Here is a 25193-nt window from a genome sequence, read left to right as displayed (position 1 = left end):
AGCTATCATCTTTCGTCTTTCCCAGGACACTACAGACCATTTTAATGCTCCTATTGCTTCCAATTCTGAGTCTCTTTCTTCTTTTTTCAAAATTTAAATTCAATTAGCCAACATATGGTCCCTTTCAATGCCAAGTGCATTCTAAGGTTTCTCCTGCTCCTCTTAATTCTTCCTGCTGGTCATGTGTTTGCACCATCGACTACTCAACCTGAACTGATAATTGACTCTTTTTCCTCTTCTTCAAAACTTACTGGTTCAGAAATCTTCCTTCCTGGTGAGAAATTTCCATTTTAGAATGCTGCTTTCTACAAAATCCAGATTCTTTTTCTTCTGAACATTTATAAACCAGCGAAAACAACCAAACACACTTAAAATGATGTGTGAGTGGGCTCCCTAGAGGTGCATCTGAACAAGCGTAATCAATTTGCAATGCACTGATATTATGACATAACACGTTGGAAGAATGTACAATTCGGCAACATTTCTAGAGTCAGTAGATTTTGTACCAACAGCAATGGGCTCCTTGTTTCACACAGAGCTTGCACTCCACTTGCTAAATCAGGTAAAACAAGGAGAAAGAGCAGAAAAAGACTCAATTAAAATATCACCCGAGGATTTCAAGGAAAATATATTAATGTCTTCCCAGAAAACCTGTAAACCACAATTGTGATACATCTGAATGATTAGTAATAATCATTCATATATAAACCCCAAGCAGTTTGATCATTAAATTGGAACAGCATTCCCTTATTCCTGAAATATAAGTTGTTAAAGGCCAAGATTTTAAGCTTATGGTTTTATATTAATAAAGTTAATATGAAGAAATGAGGTTAATATTGGTATTTGTGACATAGCTTCACATATAAGTGTATGTTTTGCCCCATAAGCAGTTAACATCAAGAACATTGTATAAAATGCATATTGAGGTTCATGCAGAGATCATATATTTAAGTAGTATTGTTGATAAAAATTTTTTTTGCCTTAAAAGATTGTTTCTGAAATAAGAGAAGTTTTCACATTAAAAAGAAATGCTTATTTTCTGCTCAATCTTATTGTACTAAAAAACACCAGAAGGGTTACTTGCCTCTAGATGTTCTCATCTGAAAGGTGAATTGTATTGACAATAAAAATAATCCTGTGATTTGCTGTGGATTAGAATTTCCGGGTCTGGTGGATGGTGGCATGTCTGTGCCAGGGCTGCCAACTGCTTATGTGAGGTCTGCACTCAGAGAGCACCTAGAGAGGTGCTTCAACATCCACCTCTGGGCAGTCACCTCCACCTTTGCCCAGAGCGCAGGTCACAGCTGGGCCTCACTTTCTCCCACCTGCTTTCAGGCATGAAGCCTGAGACAGTCTCCCTGATAAAGTTGCTCAGAAAATTCAGGTCTGTTTGTAACTTGTTATCTAATAAAGGTAATGTATTTCTTTAGAAAGGTCAACTCCTAAATGCAAGGGGTCAACAAACTAGTTAACCAGTACTGGGCCTCTCCCAGTGCTGTCTGGGGATGTAGGCCAGACCTCAATGATCTCCCCCAGGAGACGAGAAGTGCACCAGACCTGTGCTCACAGGTTGTCACCCACTTGCATTAGATGGCCCTTTCTGTGGTTGTTCTGAACTTGAGCTCAGAAACGGTCATAAATTAATTGTACCAAGGTACCAAAGGACAAAGGACAAGATTGCTTCACAGGCTGGAGATTGCACCTTGATGAAGTAGCTGGCTGTCCTCACACTTCGTGGACAGCTAGTTTATTAGGAATTTGTCTTTGTCATCTAAGGCTGTTTGCTTTCTGCAGAGAGGGTTGAAAACTCCTCTTATCCGTTCCCTGAGTAAATGGCCGCAGAGACGCCTGAGTGAACATCAGGTGGACTCCAGGTGCTGTTTGTGATGTGGTTGGAGAGGAGTATGGTGGAAAAAAGACTGGATAGATTATTTCCTTTCTTTAGCCCTGGAAGGTTAGTTTTTAACAGAATAATCCAATCAATAATGATAGTATCATTTTACATGTGGTAGCCACTACATGTATCTACATGTATCCACTCCATGGGACAGAAAGCCCAAACTGGCAGTGGTTTACACAAAGTAGAAATGTTACTTGTCTTATTTATTTAAACAGTCCCGAGATAGGCTGCGGGGGCTCGCCTGGGACTGCTCTCCTGTCTTTAAGACACACCTCTGCTATCCCTAGAATATGTCCCATAGCCTCAGCATCCTGGCTGAATGCCAGAGCTCCAGCCATCACAGCCAGAGACTAAGGAGGAAGGTCACCTTCCTCCATTTAGAGACACTTCCTGGAAATTGCACAAGCACTTTGACTTACATTTCTTTGGCCAAAATGCACGGCCACATTTTGTTTTGATGGACATGGCCACATAGTCATTTGGCTTGATAGCAAAGAGATGAGGATGAAATTGGGGTTCTAAGAACTAGGACGATGGGGGAGTGGACAGTGGGAATTTCTGCTGCATATAACTATATCCTCTTCACATGTAAAGCACTTGCATTAGAGACTGCTATTGGAGGACAATTTTCTTTTTGAAAGCAATCATATCATATAACCCTAGAAACAAAAAAAAAATGAAGAACATTGGCCTATTCATTATGATGATATATAGAATTACATCTTGGCTAGAGATTATTTGAAATCCTATAAAATGTACTAATTATATATTGAATCATCAAGCTTATAAAAAACCTTGACACTATAAAGATAACCATAGAATTAAAATAAGATTCTCACTAAGCTATGTGGAGATACTTTTCATTATTGGAATTTATTTTGTTAAAAAAAATAGCAAAAAAAATCTATGAGAGAAAATTATATTTATCCATCTAGAAGTTTTAAAACTCAAAACACTGGAGCTTTTTATGACAGCATTAAGAATCATGTCATAGAAGAATTCAACTTTATGTCTTTGGAAACAGGGTGACCACTCTCTCTCCAGTGGCCCCCACACTCCAAGAACCCACAAAATAAAAGTTTGTACCTTGAATTCTGAATCCGGTTGCTATGACAATGGTTACAACAGGACTCCATTTCATTGGGTCATGCTGTTCCATTTGTTTTTTAAAGGGAAGTGTGTATTTTAGCTCCAGGGAGACAGCGATGATGGATAGAGTCTCAGACTAGAGGTCAGAAGACTGGTTTCTATTCTCAGCTTCCAGCATTGATTTGTGTGGCCACAGGCTAGTTACTTACAGTCTTTGGTTTTATATCCACTTTCAACAAAGCTTAGCTACTTCCATTCGATGGTAGGTATTGGAGAATTCACTACGAAGCCCTCCAGGTCCTCACATTCTGAACGTTGTCCATCCCCTTCTTCCTCTGTTGATGACTCCTGTACATCACACATAATCAGGTGTAGACCGTGTAGCCAGTGCATTTGGAATGTTCTTTCCTGCCATGCCTTTCACGGTCCAGGCATCTGAGGAATTGCAGACTCAGCAGCTTCAGAACGTCAAGGAATTGTTTGGATTCAGATATACTCAAATTTTAAGAAACTCATTTATTAAAATTTGCAGCCAAAGCCAAGTGAGGCAGATTTCTCTGGACACTTTGTGTGAATTAGACAAGACTGAGAGAGTTGAGCCAGAGCTCTGGCAAGTTTGATTCCAGATCTCAGATCTGGGTGGAGGTGTGAAGGAGGAACTCCTGGGATTACCCCTGCTGGCACAGAGTGGGCAACTTTGCCTGCCACACAATTGTGCCACCTGACTTGTTTCTTCTCTTTCAGAATGGACCTCCTGCACGGTTAAACATACAATGGGATGGGATTGCCAATTGCTCTGCTGTCGTGAAGGTAGGAGATTAAACTACTCACGTCAAAATGAACCAGCGTGCTAAGAATATTTTAGTTCTCCCAGAAATCTTGAGACTGTCTATATATCCATGATTGGAAAACCAATCCTTTAAAATATTTTAGAAGTTCTAAAAAAATAATAATAATAATAAAATAAAATATTTTAAAAGTTCTGTAAAAAATGGGAATATATGGAAAGCCAGCATGAAAACCAATCTGCTGAGAACCTACAGCTGCTTGTAAAATAGACGTACATTGTGTACAGGGTTAATGGGATATACGTCCTGAGGACTCTTGTATTTGAGACCAGAATCAACTTTACTGTACATCAGTTTTAGAGCTGGACAGACCTAGAAGAAATCTTAACCTCACTGTTTACTATTTGCATGATTGTCAGCAAGAAGAAAAGAAGGAAGGAAGGGAGGGAGGGAGGAAGGAAGGAAGAAAGGGGAAAGAAAGAAAAAAAAGAAAGAAAGGAACGAAGGAAGGAAAGACTTCTCTGAGCTTGTTTCCTCAACTGTAAAATGGAAGTAATGTCAGCCTTCCAGGGTTGTGAGGGTTAAGGACTTTAGTGGATGGGAAAGCACCAAGGCATGAGCATTGTACATTCTCCAAATGGGGATTTCCTTAGTGCTCCAAAGTTGATTCAGCAAAAGCAGGAGGCACATTCTAGGCAGGTGGCACAATTTTATGCTCTGAACAACTTTGACTCCCTCCTTCCAATTTCTGTAAATATATATGTAGTAAAATAAAAGCCCCAGTTCTATAATCAGTGCAAAACTTCATCAAGCCCAGGCTGAGCCCAGACTTGGTCTCGCTCTTCATTTTTTCTTTCTGTTTCCTTGGAGGAACATCTTTATCTCATTGACATTGAAAGAAAATGTAAAGCGACATGGCTGGTGCTGAGGACACAGGACTCTGTGAGAGAGGGAGAAAAAATTACAGATGTGCCAGTGGCTTAGTTCTGCTACCCCAATAAAATAGTGTAAACAACCCCTCCATTCTGGGAGCTTCAAGCCAGCAGGCCAGTTTCACAGGCACCCCTGGTCTTTCTTGTCCTCCCAGCAACCTGCAGCTTCTAACCTCGCTCACTCACAGATGTCAGCGTCAGATCTAAGGAAGCTGGAAGCTGAGCTGTCCTGATGACCATGGGAGCCCTTAGCTGCTTTCTTTCCCCAGCCCCCAACATGCTGGAGGAGCTCAAAGAGTTTACAAACCTGGTTCTGAGAGTCACATGATTCAGTTTAAGGAGAAGAGCCCCTTGACATCTGCTCCAAGAACAGGGGTTGGTTGCAGATATTGTTCTTCCCAGATCTAGTAACCATGTTTTCTATATTTTTTAGCTACACATCACAACCTTCTTCTAAAAATGACATTAATTTTGCTGGGGAAAATATACAAATCCATGGCAATTATATAATGAAGCAGCTGGAAAGAGGGCACACGCCTCTGCTGATCTTCTACCCACTTTCATCCTCCTGCCTTCGCACAGCTCAGCTCAGAACAAGGCACATATGTCAGAGGCTGCGGAAGGAACCGGAGCCTTCTTTTGCCAAAATTCCTTTTAGAATATTGGCAGAGATCTCAAATGTCAGTGTGTAGGGGAGCGACAGGGAGAGATTTGTGGATGCGTGTGTGAGAAAGAGAATATATATGTTAGACGAAGAACCAGTCCATATGCTCCTTTGAAGCCTGTTTCCAGGGTGGGCAGTGACCCTTGGACTTCCAAGGTGGCCCCGCTCGCCCTCCCTATTTGAATGCTGTCTGTTGAGAATTCCTTCTGGGGTCAACCAACCAACCTCAAGCCCACTTCTCCTAGAAGCCTTTGCAACTCCCATGCTCAGCTATTTGGATAGCTGTCTCTCTACGTGTTCTCAATTTCCCTTGCAAACTGCCAACCCACACATCTTTCTCTTCACCAGACATGTGAAGAATGCCAACAAATCTTCCAAATTTGTGCCTAACTAGTTCCCTTAGACCACTAGCCCCCCAATGGGTTGCATATCCATGTGAAAGGGATCTTTACAATTGTTCTTTCCTGGCTGGAGGTGGGGTGGGGGATAAAATATGCAAGGTTTCCCTAGTCTGTAAGAACGAATTGTCATTCCTCCTGAAAAAGGTACAAGGATCAAAGACAGAAGAATAGGAGGGAATAGAACATCTACATCCATAAGGAGAAAGCCGTTCCATCTACCTGAAACTAAAGAATTGCAAATTAATACAATATTACGGTGGGGGGAAGTGCTCTGGAGAAAGGCAGATGGTGCCTCTCTGATGCTTACTATCAGGGCAGCTGTGGATGAGTCAGGGAACTGTCTAGAACCTTGGTTTCCTAACATGGAAAATGGGGAACAGAAAACCAAACATGCAGATCTGTTGAAAGAATCACTAACGTATTACCCTGCACATAGTAGCCTAAGTGGTGAAGGGTGCATTTGGTGTAATTATTTTTAAGCATTAGAACTAAAAGTGGACAAAATCAGGTGAAACAAGTAAAATAATAATTATACTAATAAATTAATAATAATAATAATAATAATAATAATAGTGTCAGGGGATGTGTAATCTTTTGAGGGCATTTTGACTATGCTAACAGTTCCCAAAATAGGATCCGTGTCATTTGAATCAGTGCATCTTTTCCTGTGAATTTGTGTTAAGAAAATAATTTAAAAATGCAATATGTATCATGATTATAAAATTATGACAATGCAGTGCATGGTTAGATGAATTAATCAATGCATCAGAATATAAAGTCTAGACACAGACCCACACTTCTGCAGTCACCTGTTATGTGACCAAAAGTGACATTGCCAGGCAGGAGGAATAGATGACCTTTTTGATTGCTGGCACTGAGCCAACTGGATATCCATATGGAAAAAATGATTCTTCAGCCTCATGTCCCACTAAACACAAAAATCAATTACAGATGGAGTACAGATATAAATGTGAATAATAAAAATAATAAATCTTTCAGAAGACACTGTAGCAAAACATATTCATGACTGTGGAGTAGACTTAGCTTTTTAATACACGTAGTATGCTAATCATAAAATGATACGTTGGAATACATTAAAATTAGCAAAGTTTGTATATCAAGATACCATTAACAGATTGCAAGGAAAACCCATGAGATGACAGAAAATATTATAAAACATATATCGGAAAAAGGACTTGTATCCAGAATACATAAAGAACTTCTACGAATCTTCATGGAAACCGGCAGACAAGCCAAAGGGCAAATGGGCAAAAGACTTGAGCAGGCACTTTAAAAGGATACTCCCAGTGGCAGATAAACACATGAAAAGATACTTAAGAAATAACAGGGAAATGTGCATTAAAATCACCATAAGGTATCACCCAAATGGTGATTCAGGATCTCAAATCTCAAATTCGTGAGGACAAAAACAGCAAGGGTTAGAAAGGATGTGGAACAAGCAAGTGGTAAATACCACTGATGGAACCATAAATCCTTTGGAAAGTGGCTTGGCATTAATATTCCAACTGGTGCCACATACCCTGTGATCGAGCAACTCTACTGCAAGGCCTCGCACCCCATACAGCTGGACTTGTATGTTCATCATTAGACATGTACAAAAATGTTCATAGCAGCACTACTCCAATGGCCCTGAGTAGAAACTACTCCAACGGCATCAATAGTGGAATGGATAAATAAATTGCAGTATATGTGTGCACATGCCATGCTAGGAAGCCTTGTGATGAACATCTATGTGCACGTGAATGTCACAAAGACAACATGGAGAAAAAGAAGTAGACATAGCAGGTAGAGGTCATCTGCTTTAAAAGTCAGGAAAGATGGGCAGCCCGGGTGGCTCAGCGGTTTAGCGCTGCCTTCAGCCCAGGGTGTGATCCTGGGGACCTGGGATCGAGTCCCAAGTCGGGATCCCTGCATGGAGCCTGCTTCTCCCTCTGCCTGTGTCTCTGCCTTGCTCTTTCTCTGTGTCTCTCTTGAATAAATAAGTAAAATCTTAAAAAAAAAAAAAAAAAAAGAAAAAAGGAAAGAAACTAGTCTTAATTAGGGGAAGGAGACCTGAGAGGATCCTCTGGTCCTGGTAATAGTGAGTTTCTTCTAAGTATTGCTTATACGGTGTGTTCACTTTGCAAAAAATTCACCGATCTATATCCTTATGATCTGTGTGCATTTCTGGGTGTGTGTTGTGCCTCAGCAAAAAGTTTAGCCCCCCACTAAAGTATGTGTGAAAACATATGTGCATATATACACACCCAATTTCATTAGTACCAGACTTGGGAAATAGTCCTAATGTCCCTTGATGGCTAATTTTATATGTCAACTTGGCTGATCACAGGGCGCTCAGCTATTTGGTTAAAAGTCATTTCTGGGTATTTCTGTGAGGGTGTTTCTGCATTAGATTAGCATTTAATTTGGTAGATGTGAGTGGGCATCATCCAATCCATTGAGGGCCTAAATAGAACAACAAGGCAAATGAAGAGAGAATTCTCTCTGCCGGATGTTTTGGGCTGGGATACAGTTTTCTGCCCCTCAGACTGGGACATATATTGTCAGCACTCTTGGTTCTCTGGCCTTCAGACTTTGACTGGCTTTCCTGAGTCACCAGCTTGCAGACAACAGACTTCTGAGCCTCCACAATCACATGAGCTAATTCCTTATAATAAATCTGTATTTTTATCTATATCATTTTTATCAACTATTGGCTCTGTTTCTCTGGAGAGCCCTGACTAATACATTCCCACATTAAATTTTCATGAGTTCTAGAATAGCAATCCTGCCCTAAAACTTCTTGCAGCCATTCTGGCTGCTACCCCACATAAGACTTCCTTTTGGATGCCCTCCTCCTTGCCCTATTTTATACTTGCAATTTCTTTATTGTCTCGTCAAACAAGAGATCTATCAAGCCATATCTGTGCTGCTGTTGGGTGGAAGATTGCCATCTGAGCTGATCCCAGATGCTCCAGCTCCTCATTCAATTAACTCAGTAGGTCACAAATAGATACTGATACCAACTGAACTTAAAAGTTGCTGACGGTCATTACTCTTCCAGGGAATCCAAAGAGACAAACTCACCAATATTTCCAGTTGTGATTGGTGAGGTAGCAGGATGGATTGGGTAATGCTACAGAAACAACCTGAAAAATCTCATTTGGCTAACTGTTAGCCACTCATCTCAGTGGCTAACTGATGAAGTTTATTTCTTGTTCACACTGCCTATTACAGACTCTGCTCATTTTAATTACTCATGAACCCAAGCTTCCAGGGGTTCTCTCCCTCCATCATCACAGATGAGGGAAAAGGGAACAGATGCTGACTCTTAAAGCTTCCCTCCAGAACACTCATATTTCATTGGCAAAGAGGCAAGTCATATGGGTCTCCTCAAGGATGGTCTGTCCTCCACGAGAGGCCCACTGAATGAGTGTGTTGCAGTCTTCTACAGGGAGAAGTAGGAGGAAGGGAGGGAGGCACTACAGAGGGAACATCAGATGTTGACAGTAATCATGTACATGTTTTCCCCAGGTGTCCTTTTGAGATAGGAACATGTTCAGTAGTGAGGGGCAGGATGTACACCCAGTCAGCCAGGTCAGTGGACCCAACCCTGGTCCTCAGTGGGTGACTGTTGTCACACTGGCTGATAGTCCATCCAGATAAATGTATTTGAATTAACTCCACAAGCTCAAAAGGGCTTGTGGATGTTCAACAGTAACTTAGTTCAACATGTAACTTGTCCAGTTGGAGTCCCTTAAGGAATACATAAAGATGAATTACCTAATCAAAACATTGGGAAATAATCTCTTTATGGAGATGTGAGGGGTTCTGTATTTATTAGCTTCGAGGTGAAAAACAGCAGCCATTAAGTAGGTGACTTGATAATATGTTAATAGTTTTCCTTGTTCTTCCTAGAAAGAAGACAAAAAGAAATTATTTCTTTAACGACAGAGTCACCTTAGGTTTCACATTAGAAAGGGCTGACTTCGCATTTCATTGTCTAAGGAGATTGTGAGATGTTGAGATCCTGGTCAACGGAGCATCTTCGAATTAATCTCAGGATTCTCTCCAGCCCCACCACCAGCCAAACTTGGGAACATTGAGTGAGGCCTTGCTCGTTATGTAACAGTCCATCTCTTCTTTATAGGAGGAGCCCACTGAGCATATGCATGTTCCCTGCAGATCTATAAAGTTTAAAGAAAACAAAATAAAAATCAATTTTATTCTGCAGATGGTGGCTCACTGTAAGCTGTTAATTTTATCGGGTGAATTATTTTATCATAAAAGTAAGTTTTCGCATTTTCTAGAAACTCTTATTTTGCCTGGGGATCTGATAGAGCTGCTTCTCAATACTCACCCTTCTCAGCTTGCAAAGGGAGAAAAATTATTGTAAATGGCTTTGCTTCTCCTCAAACGGAGTTCCTCACTGTGAAGCTGAGCCTCTAATGAAGGGAAAGGAGGTTGGCTCGAAACTCCAGGTGCAGAGCGGCTTCTGATAAGATTAAAAGGATGTTTTCCCGTAGCAGATACCATTCACCCTGAACTACTGTTTCCTAAACAAAGTGATTATATGCCAAATGGTGCAATTTATCTCTTGGGTGCTCAGTTGCTTGCTTCTGAGTTTCTGATACAAATGATTAGCTCTGGATTTTTACTGGTAACTTTTGTCTCTTTGTTTTCATCCCAATTTCAATACTCTTGCATCAGAAGACCTCAGAAGCTCTGGTTCTGCTAAGGAATTAGTTTCCATTGTGAACTCATTGCAGTTATTATTAAATCATACAGAAATGTTTAGGATCCAACTGTTTCAAAACTTGGCGAAATTTTACTTTTTCCTCCCATTGATCTAAAACCAAGGTATTATTATATTGATGCCTAATATTGCTGCAGCTTGTCTCATAATAAAATTGACCAACTCTACTTTTTTATTGTGGGAAAATAAAGATAATATACAGCTAATCATTTTAACCCTTTTTAAGTATGCAATTTGCCACAGTGTGCCAATCAGGACCTCTATTTAGTTCCAGAATTTTACTGACTAAAATTGGACGCTTCTAAGAGTTCAAAGAAATCTTGCTTCCCAGGGAAAATGAATGTCTGTTGCCAAATGATTTTATCAAATGATTTTTTTTAATCAAAATAATTACTGGAGCATGGGGACAGGAAATCATAGGGATTTTCCTTTGGAAATCCCATTCACCACCCACATTCCAGTGTATACTCCTTCAAGAATGTCTCTGGGGCAACGCCATCCTATTGGCCAAGGAACTGCCACGTTGGCCCCAGGCCAGCTCCAGGGGGACAGCCCAGAGTGCTCTGTCCTGGGCACAGAGTTAGAGCTAAAGGACGAACCACCATTAATGAACTGTTGGGTGGCTCCCTGTCCAGTGCACCCCCCACCACCCCATCTGTCACAGGGACCCAGTGGTATGGCCTGGCATCCCCTCTGCTGCAGTGCAGGGAAGCTTGACATTTTGATAAGAGCAGTTGCAAAAGTAAGAACTGAGTTTCATTCCTTTATTTAACCTGAAGGTTTTCCTAATATCCCGCCAAATAGTGCCAAGAGCTCTGCTTTCTGACACTTGACTGGACTCAGAAGACATCTGGATTTGATTTCAGAGGAAAAAAGACCAAGACAATGAAATGAGTGTTTTTCCAAATGTAACCTTTAGGTTCCTGGAATGATTCCATCCTGGCCCCCATCCCCCACTCCCTGCAACCCCCCTAATCCAATCACAAACCCATCTGGTTGTTTTCGAATGTAAAGGAATATTTTACATCTCTACCAAAAAGTTAGACTTCGGTAGTGTTCCAAGCTACAACTTTAAACCCTCCATCATCCTTATGAGTATGAAAGCTAAAGTAACTTATGGTAAATTAATCCTTATTAGAATATAAACTCCAGAACTTTCTGGCAAAAATGCACCACATTTCGCAGTGATGAAAGCAGCATTTCTAGTTTCCCACCGCACAAGACTGTGAGCCTTACCGATGTACCCCAGATCCTCAAGCACCATCCAGTGAAGAATAGACACCTGTCCATATCTGCTGGATGAATAATACTGATACTTAATAAATCAGAATACCAATACCAGTTTTCCCAGAACTTCTCTGTGGAAGTCAATGTGGTAGTTGTTAATAACAACATGCTCTAATTTACTTCAAAGACTGTGGGGGTGGGGGTGGGGAGCCGGGGTACCTCAGGTCCAGTTCCTATTAGCATCTATGTCTTGTCTTATGCTCATTCTCCCCTTTTCATGGAACTCCTCCCCTCACCACTACTGGCTTCTCTATGCGTAGCTTCTGCTTCTTTTCCCTCGCACCATTTCTCTGAGCCTTTCTCCAGACTGAATGCTTGTGTCCCTCCAGAAGTCATACGTTAAACCTAACCCCCGACACAATGGTGTTAGCAGGTGGAGCCTTCTGGGAGGTGACTTAGGTCATGAGGGTGGAGCCCTCATGAATGAGGTTAGTGCCCTTATAGAAGTGACCCCAGACAGCAACCTTGTCCCATCTGCCATGTGAGGACACAGCAAGAAGACGGCCATCCGTGAACCAGCAATTGGGTCCTCATCAGACAGGGAATCTGCCAACAACTTGACCTTGGGCTTCCAGTCTCCAGAACTGAGAAGTGAATATCTGTTGTTAGAGCCACCCAGGGCATGGTATTTTGTTACAGCAGCTGGAACAGACAGAGACATGCTTTTTTTTTTCTCCATTTAACCCCACCTTGATCCCTTTGAACTTTCTCTTTCTCTTCCTCTTCCTCTCATTTTACATTTTGCTTCTCCTCTGTGCACCTTCCCCCTTCTTTAGCAAATACATGTATTTTAAGGGGTATTCTGATTTATTAAGTATCAGTGTCCCAGTCCTTAATTTTTCTCATGGAGCATTGAAATCTTATGAGCCTTTGTAATGCAACAAATAAAGGCTATTTTTTACTTGTTTCTGGCAAAAAAAAGAATAAAAGTTCTCCGTGATGACAAGTGGCCTCTTGAGAAGGCAAGGAGCACATGGCAAGCTCTCCTGGACACCCCACTGCTTCTGCACCCCTGAATGGCCTGGCAGTTTCTCTCCCTCACCTGAGCAGCAGCATCCAGAAGGTTGGCCTATTCCCAAGTAATGGGAATAAGTTATCCTACAGCCCATAGCTCCTACTTTATGAAGAAAAAATGAAGGATCCTCAAGTGGTGTCCAGCTTTGTGTAGGGAACTAGGTAGGTGCCTTGTGAGGAATGAATACTCTTATCAAGTGTCTGCTTTTCCAATCCTAGTTTTCTGTTCAGTGATTATTGATACAACATACATTAAATTGAGGGTACCAGTGTGTTCAGCAAAGTGCATTCCTGGATTGCCAGATGAAGAGAAACCATAAGATTTATTTTTTAAATTAATAAAAACAGGGTGAGACATACTCCTGGTGTTTTGTATGGGACAATCAATACTTATCTTCCTCCTTAATTTGAGTGACAAAATTAATCAACAATGTCATCACGACTCTGTCATATTGTCTGTCCTGTTCTAAGTCCATGTAAAGAAAAATTGAGCGATGATGGAGAACCAGAAAAGAATAGGAGACAGTCCATTGTTCTTACTTTCAAACATTCAAGTTTTCTAGTTCACCGGGTAAGTTAATTGAAGCAAATTCTTAGATAATATGAGAAAAATCGTTTTCTGCTAACATCACAGACATGTGTACTGTTTCTTTTTAAAATTTGAAAAATAAAATAAAATTTGTAGAAGCAGCAATTGTTAACTTGTTTCCTTGGTCAACAGATTAATTTGCCTCCCTCATGTGTCTCTGCTGTTTTCCCATTCACTCAGCTCATCCATTCGTTGGCACAGTGCTTTTCCCCTCCTGGATGCTCAAGAAATATGATTTGATGATAAACCTACCTATAATTTCCAGATGCCTTGCTTCCCCTCCTGTTGCTTCCTCAGCTCTTGCCAGGGAAGGTAAGCTAGCATGTTGTTAGGCAAGGGCTCTTCTTTAGTAAGTGCAGGTGGAGGAGGGAAGGTTGAATAGCAAGAGAACAAAGGGGAAGAAAATAGCATACTTTGCCATTTCTACAACCTTTACTAAAAATTTTCTTTTGAAGCTATACATGTATTTCTTTCAAATAGAAAGCTTTGTTGAATAAAAACATTCTTAAAATTGCCATTAAGTGCGCCATTTTGTTCAAGATGAACCTATTAAACATTTTCTTTATTTTAATGAAGGCCAGTACACAGCAATTGGAAAGATTTGTCCAAATGCTAAAAATTAGCTCTCAGCATAGCACGAACTAGCAAGCCGAAGAATAGATGTCTATGTACTAAGCCCCAAAGAGCTCATTTTTGTTTTGTTTTGATGCTAAGAAAAGGCAGGTGGTTCAAACCCAGGACAGTCCCTTTGTCTCCTCAGCATAAGCCTATTCAGCGCAGCATTGTTCACATCTACAACTGTAATCCTTGCCAGACCAGAGACTGTGGGGATTCCTAAAACCAGGCAGTTGACCTGCAGAGGAGAGCAAGGGAGCAGGGAAAGGTTAAGGATGATATGATGGGGGCACCCGACAGGAGCGAACCTGGTCAATGGGCCATCATGAAGGAAAGCTGGTCATGTAGCCTCGCAGTTCCCACCATGAGAACCCAGGCCATTGTTTTCAACAATATGACTCGCAAGTTAGGTGTTTATCTGTATTGCTGTCTGTGGGGTTCAGTGACTTGGGATTTTTTTAGGCAACAAAAGGATTGGCTGATACTGACTGAACATTCTCGTAGACTGAGCACTATCTATAGTTTACTAAACAATAAACCAAAGTCTAACCATAAATCCAACAGGCTGTAAATAATATGGAAGTACAGGATAATCTGATTGAGGAGAGTAATAATTTTTCTCTGGTTATGAAAGGAAAAGAAGCTTATTTCCTTTCCCTTTCTCTTCCCAAAAGGCAAAGGGACTCTTGGATGGAAAGCTGAATTCTTGCAGAAGAAGAAGAGTAAAGAAGGGGTAGTGGAGGAGAGCAGAGCAACCCACACAGACAGGTGTCACTGGGGCTGGGCAGGGCCTGAGGGGTGAGTTCTGCTGGGAGACCTGGGCCCCTGGCAGCACCCCAGGTGACGGTCACCTATTTAAGGAGTTTGTGGTGGCCTGAAGACTTACCCCTAAGACCTGTGCCCTTTGAGGCTGCATAGAAGATCTAAGCCGCCAAATTCATCAAGGGGAGTGGAGGTTGTGAGAAGCAGTTTGCCTGTCTTTGGGTGGCCTATGGTAGATCAGTAAGCCGTGGCTGGCTGACCACAGGCAGCCTGCAGCCTATTTTTGTGAACTGAGTTTTTTGGGATGTGGCCAGGTCCACTGGTTTGCATACTATCTACGCCAGCTCTCACACTCCAAGAGCAGAGAACAGACAGAGATGGCAAGGTCTGAAATATTTGCTCTCTGGCTCTTCACCCAAAAAAAGAGCGCTGAGCCCTGAACTGTGAACTTGAACTTCAGATTTAGAGGATGAGCGTGCAGCTGTCCCCATCATGGCCTGAAGTTAGGAGATCTTGTGTAATTCTCTGGATCGCTCAGTCCTCATGGGTACTGATCAGATCCTAGGACGAGGGAGGGATTGATCACGACAGCATCCCACATTTTTCCACGATGCCCATTCTTGCCAGTTAGTTCTAGCTTTAAATATGAGATGACATTTTATATTTCTAATAAGATGCACATTTTGGAAGTTAAATAATGTGATGTTTCTTGGACTAAACTCTGTATCTGCTACACGCCGCACTAGTTTCCCAGGGTGGCTGTAACAAATTACCACAAACTTGGCGACTTAAAACAACAGAAATTGATGATCTCACAGTTTGGAGGTCAGAAGCCCCAAATGCGTCTCACTGGGCCCAAGTCGACGTGTTGGCAGGGCCGCATTTCTTTGGAGACAGAATCTGCCTCGACTTCTAGAGGCCACCTACATTTCTTAGCTTGGGACTTCTTTTACCATCTTCCCAGCCAGTGGGAGAGTATTTTCTCTCCTCTCTGAGTTATGCTTCTTTTGTCACAGCTTCTTTGACTCTAGCCACTGCCACCACCCCCTGCTTCCCTCATCAGGATCCTGTGCTTACATGGAACCCACCCTGATATTTATTCCAGGATAATCTCTCCATTTCAAATTTCTTAACTTAGTCACATTTGCTAAGTCCCTTTCACCACATGAAGTAACATAGTCACAGGTGCCAGAGATTAGGACCTGGGCATCTTTAGGCCTCAGTCTCAGCCTGATACCCGCGCAGGACCCCAAGGCTTTGAGGTGCACCTTCAACTCTGTAAGGAATTGCTGAAAAGCTATGGGAGCTATAGGAAATGGGACTGTTTGGGTCTGTTTGGGTCCTACTTAGTCTCTGCTGTTTATTCATCTTCAACTCCTATTCAGGAAAGGGGTGAGTAGGGATGGCACCCAGGAGGTCACTGGTTGGTGGCATAGGTCACCCCCCACCCCCCCGCTGGGTGAGAGCAGCCCTGCCTTGGCAGCAAAGTGAGCTCTTGGACAACTGTGCTGTCTGTCATGTCCCCTGTCTCCCTGGCTCTCATTCTGCTCTTGAGGAAGCTATTCCTTGTCCACATCCTGTTCCTCCCCGGCCACATCTTCAGTGACCCTGGGGGAAGGATGCTGCTCTCTGGGGGGAAGTACCTATAGTTTTAGAAGTGCAGTTCTTGTGGTTGTGGGTGTAGGGACCAGGAAGTTGCCTCGGGGGATCAAATACTCAGAGGATGTTAACGATCAGACTCCAGATAGCTTTAGAAAGTTTCCTTATAGGAGTCGTGGGTCCGTGATACTTTGTTGTGGCTGCTCTAGGGGCTGATGCAAGCTCCAGGCAGCGGGAGGTGTGGAAAGTGGGGGGCACCAGGAAGGCCATCTGGACCAGCCACCACCATGGCATCTACCACAGGAGGCAAGTCCCAGTCCTAGAAGACGAGTGTAGATGCTTGGCGGTCACTAAGGATGAGAGATGGTCACCTCTCTGAGCTATGGAATAGAACTGGTGCGCTGCCAGGAACTTCCGAAGATGGACCCTGAAGCCTCTTCATAGGGAGAATATCTTTGCTTTAAAAACAGCCCTCGATGATTACATTGAACAACCCCTCTGTCTGCATGGCTCTGTCGTGCTGGGCAATGGGCTTCCCTCGGGGGTGACATGGGTTTCTTTCTTTCCTCTGCCCAGCATGCAGCCTGGAAGTCATGGAATTCCTAAAACAAGATAGAGAAGTAGGTTGTGTTTCCTTCCCCCTATGCCTAGACCCTTGTAAAAGCAGAAGCCATCTAGTTACAAACTGTCATATTTCCTTTGTCCCTTAATCCTTTCAGATCCTGGTTGCAGTGGCTATCCTGTTACTCACTCTAAACCAGATTGGTGATTGCCCAGGGTTTTCTATTTTCCACCCTGGTGCTCCTGTCCCTGGCAGAGACAGCAGGGAGCAGGTGTCCTCTTCTTTCAAGGTCTATCCCGAGAGAATGTTTGCCTTCAGTGCCCTGTATAAACCACATCATCCAGCCATACTCCTGATTTCCCTGACCACAGATTCTTTGTGGTGAAGGTTCTTATTTTTCATTTCTCCTGTGATGTTCCACCCTCTGTCAAGCACAGAATGAATAATGGAAACAATGCTCACCTTTATTTTCCACGCTTGATAGAACTGTAGTGGCTTGTAGCAATTGGCATCAGAAGGTGAAGGCACAATAAGACATTCGATTCAGTAATCAAAGAGGTGGCTGCACCAAGATGGGGTGCCAACTTCTGAACTATACTGACACAGTGGAAGAGTCCAACAGTGACTCAGGATATGTTTTTCAAGCAGCCTCGTGTCTTCTGCTGCATAAGACATCAGACAAAGAAATATAAGCATTTGGGTTTTTTTGCTTCCATCAAAACTGGAAAAGTTCGGAGCATTTTCTTGGCAAACAGTCTTGGTGTGGTCAGAGAGAGGGGTCTGCAAGCCCAGGAGCAATTTCTCTGCAAGAACACTGTACGACACGGCACTTTCTTCCAACAACAGCTATGTTTTCAGATATTGTGTATAAACTGGGTGGATATTCATATACAGGTTTCAACTGGTTAAAAAATGAATGAATTCTGGAAATTTCTTTGTGGCTGATCTGAGGTCTATACATCTAGAAGTGAATTACACTGGAAAATGTAGAGCAAAGAGCAGAACCTACTTAGGCACCATTAGGAGCTATCAGAAGACTGTAGGTGGATAATGTGACCCCAAGGAGGCAGATAAAAAGAGTTTTGAGCCACTGACAATGTTGTGCAGAGATGCCCGAGGCACCTATGATGAGTCTGTGTGGTTGGTTGTCCTAAGCAGGCTTGTAAGTGGGATAAGGCAATGGGGGCCTGGAGCTCAATGGAAGAAACAGGGTGAAGAGAGGGTCTCTGTACTCACAAGACCAGCAATACGATCAGCTTCCTTACACCTTTGGGTGATAAGGAGTTCAACAGGAGGTGGATTCCATGGGAAAGAAGCCTGGAAAGGACTACAAAGGAAGCAAATCTATTCAATACTGCAATCCAGATGGTGAGCTCACTGACTAATGCCATAGATCATCCCTTCGATCCCTGTTTACTGAAGATCTGTGTTGATGCTGTCAGTGACTTAGACAGTGTCTCTCCCTTCATCTGTTCAGGCTGCTGTAACAAAATACCACAGACTAGGTGGCTTACAAGCGACAGAAATGTATATCTAATGTTCTGGAGGCTGAGAAATCCAAGATCAAGGTGCCAGTATAGTCAAGTTCTGGCGAGAGTCCTCTTCCTGATTCATAGCCTGCACCTTCTTACTGTATCCTCACATGATGGAAGGGGTAGGAGGTCCTCTTATAAGGGCACTAATCCTGTTCACGAGGGCTCTACCTGCATGATCGATCTAAGTGCATCCAAAAGCCCCACCTCCAAATACTGTCATTTTGGGAGGTTAGGATTTCAATGTACGGATTCTGGGGAGATACATACATTCAGACTACAGGAGTCCCTTTCTTTGTGGAGCTAAGATTCTGGTAGGAGAGCAGGTGGTCCTGCTGTAAAGCAGGTGAGGGGCTGGAGAAATGGTGGGGGGAGGAAGGAGAGAGAGTTTGCTGTGAGTTTCGCTTCCGGAAGGCAGAACTGAGAGGACTTGGGATGTCCCAGCTCTTGGTAGTGGAATCCCAAATGTTTCTAGGCTCTACCAAGCTAGTCCTCACACACAGGCTCTACTTTGGGGAGAAGCAGACTAAGGAAGGAGGCTCTACTGGAATCCAATTTCAGAAGAGGTATCTAGCCCCTGGGGCAGCAATATGTGCCTGGCTGGTCCCTGGAACAAAAGTGACATGGGACGTGGGGCAGCAGCAACTGCGGTGAGCCTGGAGGCATGCCCAGCTCAGTGACAGCAGAGATCCCACTGCCAGGCCATTCTTGTAACTGGTGTGGGGCACAATTTCTGGAAGCAGTGAGCTTATTTCTCCAGAATTCTCAAGGATACTGTGGGTTCTTCAGCCTACTCTTTTCTGCTAAATCTACCATAATTAACTACTTACAGCTAATAACCTTTTCTGATTCTGGCTATCCTATCCTTTCGAAAACATGCCCACAGAGTCTATATACAGTACACATAAAAGCAATAATGTATTTTTATATTTAAGAATTGGACTCAAAACAAAACAAACAAAAAAAACAAAACCAAACAAACAAAAAGAATGGAACTCTGATATACACACTAAGTTAGCTTAGACCCACCCTTTCCTGTTAACCACTCCGTAATATTCTGTGGTATTATACCCTCCACCGTAATTTGCTAAACAAGCAACCCCCCAACTCATTTACATTTTTTAAAAAAGATTTTATTTATCCACTCATGATAGACATATATATATAGAGAGAGAGAGTGGCAGAAACCCAGGTAAAGAGACAAGCAGGCTCCATGCCGGGAGCCCAACGCGGGAGTCGATCCCGGGACTCCAGGATTGCACCCTGGGCCAAAGGCATGCGCCAAACCGCTGAGCCACCCAGGGATCCCCCCACTCATTTACATTTAAGAGATTTTCCTATTTTAACTTTTATATGCAAGGTAGCAGTTTATCTACTACTGACATGTTTATCTTTACCATCTCACATTCTGGTTTTGTATAGGTCCCTAGCAGTAAAATTGTTGGATTATCATATATACATACAAAATTTTTAATATATGAAATGAAATTATATTTTATTTTTATTTTTTTATAAATTTATTTTTTATTGGTGTTCAATTTGCCAACATATAGAATAACACCCAGTGCTCATCCCATCAAGTGCCCCCCTTAGTGCCCGTCACCCAGTCACCCCAACACCCTGCCCACCTCTCTTTCCACCACCCCTAGTTTGTTTCCCAGAGTTAGGAGTCTCTCATGTTCTGTCTCCCAATCTGATATTTCCCACTCATTTTCTCTCCTTTCCCCTTTATTCCCTTTCACTATTTTTTATAGTCCCCAAATGAATGAGACCATATAATGTTTGTCCTTCTCCGATTGACTTATTTCACTCAGCATAATACCCTCCAGTTCCATCCATGTCGAAGCAAATGGTGGGTATTTGTCATTTCTAATGGCTGAGTAATATTCCATTGTATACATAAACCACATCTTCTTTATCCATTCCTCTTGCAATGGACACCGAGGCTCCTTCCACAGTTTGGCTATTGTGGACATTGCTGCTAGAAACATCGGGGTGCAGGTGTCCCGGTGTTTCACTGCCTCTGTATCTTTGGGGTAAATCCCCAGCAGTGCAATTGCTAGGTCGTAGGGCAGATCTATTTTTAACTCTTTGAGGACCCTCCACACAGTTTTCCAGAGTGGCTGCACCAGTTCACATTCCCACCAACAGTGCAAGAGGGTTCCCTTTTCTCCACCTCCTCTCCAACATTTGTTGTTTCCTGCCTTGTTAATTTTCCCTATTCTCACTGGTGTGAGGTGGTATCTCATTGTGGTTTTGATTTGTATTTCCCTGATGGCAAGTGATGCAGAGCATTTTCTCATGGGCTTGTTGGCCATGTCTATGTCTTCCTCTGTGAGATTTCTCTTCATATCTTTTGCCTGTTTCATGATTGGATTGTTTGTTTCTTTGTTGTTGAGTTTAATAAGTTCTTTATAGATGTTGGAAACTAGCCCTTTATCTGATATGTCATTTGCAAATATCTTCTCCCATTCTGTAGGTTGTCTTTTAGTTTTGTTGACTGTATCTTTTACTGTGCAAAAGCTTCTAGATAAGATATGATGAAGTCCCAATAGTTCATTTTTGCTTTTGTTTCTCTTGCCTAACTCATACTCCCACTATAAATGCATGAAGACACCAATTTTTCCCATTCTCTCTAGCACTTGATGTGAATAATCTTTTAAATACTTATTTATTTATTTGAGAGAGTGTGTGTGCAAGTGTGCGAGTGTGGGGAGGGGCAGAGGGAGAGGGAGAAAGAGAAAATGAATAGTCTTTAGATGTTGCCATTTTGAAAAGCAAAAATGCATCTCATTTTAATTTATATTTCAAAAATTATTGATGAGATTGAGTATATTTTCTCATATTTACCTGTCATTTGTATTTTTCATTTGTACTTTATATATTCATACCCTTTGCCTATTTTCTACTTTTTTACTAATCAGTAAAGATGACCTTATATTTTCATTGTGTGTATATAAATATGTATATATATAACATATGTAACATATACATTTGTTTGCATTTGTATGCATTGTATTACAAATATTTTCTCTGAGCCTCTCATTGATCTTTTAATATAATTTGTGATACCTTCTACTATACTGACTACATAAAAGTCTAGGTCCACACTTGCTGGAATGGTTCAACATTCAGGAATCCAGTAATATAGTTAATTACATTAATAAGTAATTTCAGTAAAGAATTTTCAGATACTGAGAAAATTTGATCTAATTGAGAAGAAAATTGTGTGATTAAAGACTTTAAGTAAGATAAAATTATTAAGTACTTCTGATAAAATAAAAACTTCCTAAAATGATTTTTAAATGATACCAGAGATCATTATAAAACATGATATGAAATTGTAAGATCCTAAATATATTCCTACAGCAGTTGGAAACAAGACAAGGAAAAGGGTACCTCCCACTAAAATTCAATCTTATTTGGGAAGTTTTAGCTACTGCGATAAGACAGAGTCAAGTGAATGGTGTAAATTTTAGAAAAGAGATGAAAGCAGTACCACTTTCTGCAGATAATATGATTTTATACCTAGAAAATTCAGGAAGCTTAACTAAAAAGAAAACATCTTTGAACTCATTTAAAAAAAGCCCACCACATGAACATGTCAGTCTGTAAGATAACTACTTGAAAAATTTAACAACTTTCCTTAGTACTAGTAACAACCATTTCACAATTGAAATGGCAAAAGATTCCACTCATGACAGCTACTAAAAACTACAAAATGACTAAAAATAAATTTATCAAGGAGGTCATAAGACTAGAACACATCATCCAATATTAACATTTTACAGAAGACATAAAAGAAGGCTTTGGTAAATGAAGACATGTCATATCCCTGAATGGGAAGACTGAATGTTGTAAATATTTCTCAAATCAGTGCATACATTTCATGCAACTCCAATCAGAGTTCTAATAGTTGTTTGTGTATCCTGATCTGGCTTTTGGAATTAGACAAACTGATTATAAATTTTATGTGGAAGAAAAAACTTGATAATTTCTGAGAACATTTTGGAATGTTCTCAGAATGGACATTTGGAATGTCCATTATAGGGAGTTTATTTTCCAAATACTTAAATGTATGTTAAAGCCACTGCAGCCAAGACAATATGTCATGGCATTAGACAAATTGAGCAAAAAAGCACATAGAACCCAGAAACCAAACGAAAAATCCTTGAGTTTTTGATATATGATATATGATACTTGGACAAATAGTTAATAGTTTTAAAAAAATTTTAAAGGTATACATATGCATTTATGCAAAATTTTAAATGATTTCAAGATGGATTAAAGATTTAGATGAAAATAAAATTCATTTAATGACATGATACTATATATAGGAGCTATGCTTTTGTTTTTTAACTATCTAATGGGGAAGTACTTCTAAACAAGTTTGATAATTCAAATGCCATACAGAAAACAAAACAACCCCATGGTCTCTCTGATCATATATTAACCTCTTCACTCTATAGATTTAGATATAAAGCTTATAAGTGAAAATAAGTAATTCATTCAAGTTCACTCAACTACGTGGAGGTAGAGAATAAAGGGCTATTCAGGTAGGGATCCCTGGGTGGCTCAGTGGTTTAGCACCTGCTTTTGGCCCAGGGCATGATCCTGGAGTCCCGGGATCGAGTCCCACATCGGGCTCCCTGCATGGAACCTGCTTCTCCCTCTGCCTTTGTCTCTGCCTCTCTCTGTGTGTGTCTCTCATGAATAAATAAATAAAATCTTAAAAAAGAATAAAATAAAGGACTACTCAGGTGATCAGCATGTTTAACTGGTGTAAATTACATGTTTTTCTTTCTTCTAGTGGTTGTTAAACTTTACTGAGCATAAATGTTACCCGAAGTTCTTGTTGGGCCTCCCAGTTTCTGGTTTAATACATCAGGTTAGGGCCTGAGAATGTGCATATCTAATAAACTCACAGGTGTTGCTCACGTTGTTGGTTGCAGCCTCAGTTGGAATAATCCTTCCTGTAAAACTTCTGTATGCAAACAATAACAGTACTAATATGTATATATATTACTTTGGGTGCCTCAATAAGCACACATTTTACCCCAACTTAGTTTAGTGGTATATTCATGTTATAGAACAATGAAAACTTAGATTTAGAGATAAGTAGTTAAGAATCAAGAATCAAGGTAAACCCCTTTCAGAAAGAGAGCTATCAAGTCAGGCTGAGGCTACATAAAAGCAGCACAATTAAGATATTTCATGTATCAAGAAATTTCATAATTAAATGATCAATAAAAAAAGCAGAAAATTCTCTTTGCCAAAAATTCTCTTCTCCATAAAATCAATGAGAAAGATGGCAAAAGTTGTCAGAATCAACTTCATTAGAACTCTGAAAATTGGGCAGCCTGGGTGGCTCAGTTGGTTTAGTGCTGCCTTTGGCCCAGGGTGTGATCTTGGAGACCTAGGATCAAGTCCCACGTCGGGCTCCCTGCATGGAGCTTGCCTCTCCCTCTGCCTGTGTCTCTGCCTCTCTCTCTCTCTCTGTGTCTCTCATGAATAAATAAATAAAATCTTAAAAAAAAAAAAGAACTCTGAAAATTAACCAAAGGTGTGGAGTAATCTAAGGAGCATATTAGAGAATAACTGGCTAAATCTCAGTAAGATCAGTGATCTCTGTAGCATTCAACTTGCCCATTTGCCCATCCTCTGCTCTCTAGCTCTACAACAACCATGTGAGATGGAAGCCTTTGTTCCATTGCAACCTGGCAGCCACTGGAGGTAACAACACAGAGCTGAAGCTTTTGCAAAGCCCCAGTTCCAAAGAACTATCACTACCTGACCCCTCCTATGGTTCTGTAAAGATCTTACTTGCAAAGCTATCTGCATTTGACCTGACTTAGAGCTTGCCCAGTGCAAAGATCCTCCTCCCCAAGGAGTATTTGTTGAAAACCATTAAAGGGAGATGTTTACTTTTTCATTGCCTGAGGTGGTGGATACAGTGGGGACAAACTATAGACTGACCAAACCTATGAGGAAAAGCCAGGAAATGAGTTCATAGAGGCTTAGAAAAACTCTGATGTGTTCCTGGGAATTTAGAAGACCATGTGTATGTTAGAGCTGCGCACATGGGTACTGTGCATGCTCTGGAAAAATTTGAGACGGTCCTAAACTCTCACCTTTGGCTGACCTTGAAGCTTTGCATGGACAGGAAAGGATGGCAAAGGCAATATTGTCAACTGCTTGATTGAGTGTCGAAGGATTGTCCCAAAACATGTATAGAACCTTTGGAAAAATCTGGGGGACTTATTGGCTCCAGGCATTTGAGGAAATCTGTCCAATCCTTAGCCAAAGACTGACCTGAGTAGAGACTTCAGTAGCCACACATGAAAAAGAACACAAGTTTTTAGGGGTGGAATTAGTACAGAAAGTCACTAAACAAACAATAAGCACAGCAACCAGTGACAATAATAACAAATCAGGATCAAGGCAGAGAAAGGTCTGATTTTCCAAGTTGCCACATTGTATTATTTTAAATGTCTGATTTTCAACAGAAAATATTATGGGACCAGCAAAGAAACTAGAAAGTATTGTCCCTACACAGTGAGGAAAAAGTAACCAATAGACGCTGTCTCTGAGGAAGATCAGACATCAGACTTAATGATCAAAGACTTTAAATAAGTTATTTATCAAAGAGCTAAAGAAGACCACGTGTAAAGAACTAAAAGAAAGTAGGCTTCCTCACCAAATA

At 41.3% G+C, this 25193-nt stretch overlaps 1 protein-coding gene across 6 annotated transcripts in view; it reads left to right on the top strand.

Moving 5' to 3' along the window:
• LOC144302335 (uncharacterized) overlaps positions 1-15907 on the top strand; it is a 47588-nt gene extending 31681 nt beyond the window's left edge. For all 6 annotated transcript variants that reach the window (XM_077879596.1, XM_077879600.1, XM_077879595.1 and 3 more), the window contains 3 exons: positions 3734-3799; positions 13601-13732; positions 14710-15907. In XM_077879596.1, coding sequence (XP_077735722.1) covers positions 3734-3799; positions 13601-13732; positions 14710-14837 — 326 coding nt within the window. In that variant the 3' untranslated portion in view covers positions 14838-15907. The remainder of the gene's footprint in view (positions 1-3733; positions 3800-13600; positions 13733-14709) is intronic.
• The last annotated feature ends 9286 nt before the right edge of the window (positions 15908-25193 follow it).

The sequence above is a fragment of the Canis aureus genome, chromosome 31 (assembly GCF_053574225.1).
Source record: "Canis aureus isolate CA01 chromosome 31, VMU_Caureus_v.1.0, whole genome shotgun sequence".
In the NCBI taxonomy this organism is placed as follows: Eukaryota; Metazoa; Chordata; class Mammalia; order Carnivora; family Canidae; genus Canis; species Canis aureus.
The sequence above is the reverse complement of the archived record's forward strand: the minus strand, read 5'-3'. Positions and strand labels throughout refer to the sequence as shown.